Source organism: Malania oleifera, chromosome 10 (genome assembly GCF_029873635.1).
Source record: "Malania oleifera isolate guangnan ecotype guangnan chromosome 10, ASM2987363v1, whole genome shotgun sequence".
NCBI classification, from domain to species: Eukaryota; Viridiplantae; Streptophyta; class Magnoliopsida; order Santalales; family Ximeniaceae; genus Malania; species Malania oleifera.
Window position 1 is genome coordinate 10,266,817 of NC_080426.1, and position 4,656 is coordinate 10,271,472.

The following is a 4,656-nucleotide window of genomic DNA, read 5'->3' on the forward strand; positions in this document are numbered from 1 at the left end:
ATCTTTTGTTTAGTGTACTTTGTAGTTCATTCCATTTATCCATACCAAAACCTTGTCCTCAACTCAAATATTCAAGTACGATTTCCATTGTAAACACTGTCATCATGACCTACTATTCCCACTATTAATTAATTCAATCTCTTATGACACATCTGTAAAGATTCTATGATACACGTAAATCACTTGTATCTTCTATGTGAGAATGTTTCACGACTCCTTGTTTAATTAAATTTGTTTCAAATTTTCTTTTATAACCCCCTTCCCCCCCCCCCCCCTCTCGGCTCGGGTATAAGGTTTAATATTAGCTAATAAAATCATAATGGTTGAAACACACTCGATAGGGCAATGTCAATATTTATGGAATACTTTATTATGCAGTAATATAAAGAAAGACTAATTAAGTCCAAACGATCCTTAATATATTTAACTAGTAGTAATGTGACTTGGTATGACCATATATATGAAATACATTTTATATCACATAATATATCATTCACTCAAACAATTATAGAATAACTAAATTACAAATCTTAATCAAGACAATTAAAGTAAAGAGTATAAGTAACTTATGTTTCAAAAAAAAATTCAATAAACAACCAAACTTATAATAAAATAACATTCTATTAAACACATTTTAAAAATTTAAAAATATTAATAATATTTTCTTCCTAATATGCTCAATGACATTTAATATCTTTCTTAAGAAGGTTAATTTTATTTTACTATTTGTAGATAAACTAAACATGCCTCTAAGTCAGCTATTTTCTTTTTCTTTGACCAAATTGGGCAAAATGAACCCTTAAGCCCATAAAAAATATATATATTCTTGTAAAATTATTGTTATTTATAAATTTTCTTTAATTTTTTTTACCTATTTTTATTCTCTACGACTCTAAGCGCCTTTCAACCATTTAATTCGATACTATATTCTTACATGCCGACCAAACAGAGCGCAAAATGTTTTTCTGTATTGAACTTTACACCATTACAGTATGGATTACGAGCATTAAACATTTTAAAACACGTGGCATCACGTAATTGGAATGATGCACTTTTATTAGCTGTGGAGACCGTGACCTCCTCACCACCGCCCGCATCATCACCATCATCGTCCATCATCGTGATATTAGAAGCAGAGCGACCTCATCGGAAGGGTATCTTCCCTTCATCTTCTCGCGCGCGCGCCCTAGATTTTTGTTTCCCGGAAAAAATGGTTAGTTAGTGGATTTTTTTCACTACCATCAGTCTAGCTAGGTCTTTTTTCTGCTTCAAGATTTGCTCGATTTGATTTATATTATGATCGTATATCGTTTGTGTCTGAGATGCAATTGACTGATGCAAATACGGTAGATTTGAGGCTATTGAAACCTAGTTAGGGTTTCTGTTGCTGATTGTTGTGAATCGGTTGACGATTGCGCTTCGATCATGAGATTGCGAGTTGTTGATATGATGAAGCATGGTGTTTCGATTTGGATGGTTGATATTTGTGTTAGTTCATGTGTTTGGGGATGTCGAATCCCTGACGATGTTGATGCAATATTGGTTTCGGGTTAACCATCGGATTCATGAACTATCGGGTTTTTCACATGAGTTGATTTTTTAACGAAGTTTCATTTTCTTTCAGTAGACATTCTATAACTTCATAATTGAAGGTTTGCTTAATGTTGTTGCTGTTTAATATTGTATAATAGATTTGGAGTCATTAAATGTTCTGGAGCTTGGATTAGTCTAGATGTTTGGTTAAAGGGGGAAAAACAATGTTATAGAAAATTAAAGTTAATTGTATGGAATTTAGTGGGGGTCGACCTAGGATTTTCTCTGGGGTTGGGGTGTGGATCAAAGTTCAAAACATAAGTACAAGTTATTTTATGGATACTGATCTATCCACATACATCAAAGTAGAAAAAGTGTAAAATGTGTTGTTGTATGAACTTGTCTGGACAGAAATAGCAATGCTTGCCTTATAACCTATAAATGGGTTTAATGGTCTATCTCCTAAGGATATGATATGTATATATATATATATATATATTAAATCTCAATGCTGAATGAACTCTGATATCCCATTGAACCTGCTCTGCCGCACCAACCTTTGATTAATTTGATTGCTTGCAGTAAAAGGATATGGATGCATGTTTTCTTTTTCCACATCTTTTTTTTTTTCTTTTTCTTGTTTGGGTTTTTGGCATCTTTCGACATTGCTCTGTCCAAACTTATATAGTTCCTCGCGTGAAATAACTTCTGCAATGCATGTGCTTCTTACTATCTAATAAAAGCAACAAAAAAGAAAGCATAATTTGTTTTCTCTAGGCACAAGGGTTATGCATAGTATATTTTGGTGGGGGATTGGGTGTGTGATGGTGGGGCATTCTGAGGAGTATCTTTTCTTTGTGCGAGAATTATCCCAGTTTCCTTGGTCGACCCTTTTAAATAAGATCAGATTGTTCAGAACTATAGTTAAAAGTCTTAGTGCACTCAAAATGATGTTATATCTTGGTTTGAGGTTTAAGTTTCGTGATATTATGGGCTGTACATCTTGATTGCCATTTAGTTTTTTCTTGGCGCTTCCTTTTTTCTTTTTTGCCTCTGGAGGTGTGATTTTGTAATGCCTTCTGTCTTGGGTACAAAGGTTGTGCCTCTTTTGGAAACTCTAATAAAGAGGGGGAGGGTGGCGGAAGTGGTGGGGTCTTAATTCATGAGTTCTATCATAGTATTGTTAGCAGCACTTGATACTGTTGGTTTATGATACTTTTGATATTGCATCCGTTTGTGTAGGCAAATGCAGCATCTGGTATGGCCGTTGATGATGATTGCAAGCTAAAGTTCTTAGAACTGAAGGCAAAAAGAACCTACCGCTTCATTGTTTTCAAGATCGAGGAAAAGCAAAAGCAGGTTGTTGTGGAAAAGCTTGGTGAGCCAACTCAAAGTTATGAAGATTTCACCGCAAGCATTCCTGCTAATGAGTGCCGATATGCTGTTTATGACTTTGATTTTGTGACTGAAGAGAACTGCCAAAAGAGTAGGATTTTCTTCATTGCATGGTACTTACTGCTACACAACTAATTTTTCAACAGTTTTATTCACTGTCAATTGCTGTTGTTTTTTTTTTTTTTTAAATAATAATTTTGGTGGTGTAACTCTTCTATATATTATTTTGGATGAAGGTCTCCTGATACAGCAAAGGTGAGGAGCAAGATGATTTATGCAAGTTCTAAGGACAGGTTTAAAAGAGAGTTGGATGGCATTCAGGTAGAATTGCAGGCAACTGATCCTACTGAGATGGGTCTTGATGTTATTAAAAGCCGTGCTAGTTGAGTTGAATTTCCAGCCTTGCAATGGAGAGTCCTCCATACATTCTGCTTTGCTTATTTGAATGTTTATAATTTGTGGAAGAAAGAACTTGTCTAGATATGATATTTGGCTTGTCGTTGAAATTTAACCTTGAAGTATTCCCTTACCCTATATGAACTTAAGTAATTCTGGGTATACATTTGTCATAGGTATTTATGGACAGTGGGTTGAATATCACCTCCATGCCTGCCTGTGGGGAGGGCATGACTTTTTCAGTTTGTTTGCATATTGAGATGGAAATTACCCTTTTTCTTTATTGTTTGTATTGTGAAATGGGCTAGCCTTTTGCTGCCTAGCCTCAGCTGGATGGATCTGTCTTGTGGCTCATTATTGTCATTATCCTCCCACCGTTTTTTGTTAATATGCTTTCACCAATTCAGTGGCAGCCCATCTTTACATATTACTAAGCTATTTTCCCCCTATTGTGTTCACTGGCATTTCCTTCAGGCCAGTCAATTCTAATCCTTGAAATAGATTTTGATCTGAGGCATCAGATATCCTCGAGTATTGCATCAGATATCCTTGAGTATTTTCGTGAAGCAGGATGGAGCATATTTAATTATGCTGCTAGGTTTGAATGCCAGTGAAATCCTGATTGTTGAAGGCTCTTCATGTTTCATGTTGGTCATATGTCTAAGCTTCATCATTCTTGATCGAATCAGGTAAATTTGAGCAGTTTTTAAAATTAAGTCAACTTACGCAGACCTGCCTGTGTTGGTTATCTGAGTAGCATTTCTGATGACATCAGAGTTGGTATTTGTTTTCATCCCGCTCTAGTGGGAATGGAAGTTGAATGCTATTTTACTGCTGAGCAGTGCTGGGGAAGCCTGGTTTGCAGGTTTTGCCTCTTCAGCATTCGATGTTATGCTTATATATTTTTAATTAACTCATTGTCTGCTCACACGGATGTATATTCTAGCCCAATTTTTGATATGCTGGAATGGAATAGATTGAAAATTTGTGTGGCAAATATTAATAAAGAATGGACCATTTTATTTCATTCCATTTTTTCAGAACACAAATCATATGAGTTTTCTTTGAGAGTGGCTAGCCCTTTATTATAATATTTCCTGCTAAGCTATTGAATGACTTGTGAATGTATCAAAAGAAAGTCGTATGATCACATCTTTATCAAGTGATGGAACGCGGAACTTTGTATTGGCATTTTGAGTGCGTGTTTGTTTCTCTGTGTTATTGAATTTGACCAACATTCACGAGGAAGAAAAGCTGTATTAATGACTTGTCTGGTAGAAACTTTCCTATGGAATGCTTTCTATCGTGAATCTTGTCTAATGTGGCTTCAAC

At 35.3% G+C, this 4,656-nt stretch overlaps 1 protein-coding gene across 1 annotated transcript; it reads left to right on the plus strand.

Moving 5' to 3' along the window:
* The first annotated feature begins 911 nt into the window (after positions 1-911).
* Positions 912-3,607, plus strand: LOC131165557 (actin-depolymerizing factor 1-like). Its single transcript, XM_058123477.1, has 3 exons — positions 912-1,213; positions 2,776-3,041; positions 3,165-3,607. The coding sequence occupies exons 1-3, from the start codon at positions 935-937 to the stop codon at positions 3,313-3,315; spliced, it is 696 nt and encodes a 231-aa protein (XP_057979460.1). The 5' UTR covers positions 912-934; the 3' UTR covers positions 3,316-3,607.
* The last annotated feature ends 1,049 nt before the right edge of the window (positions 3,608-4,656 follow it).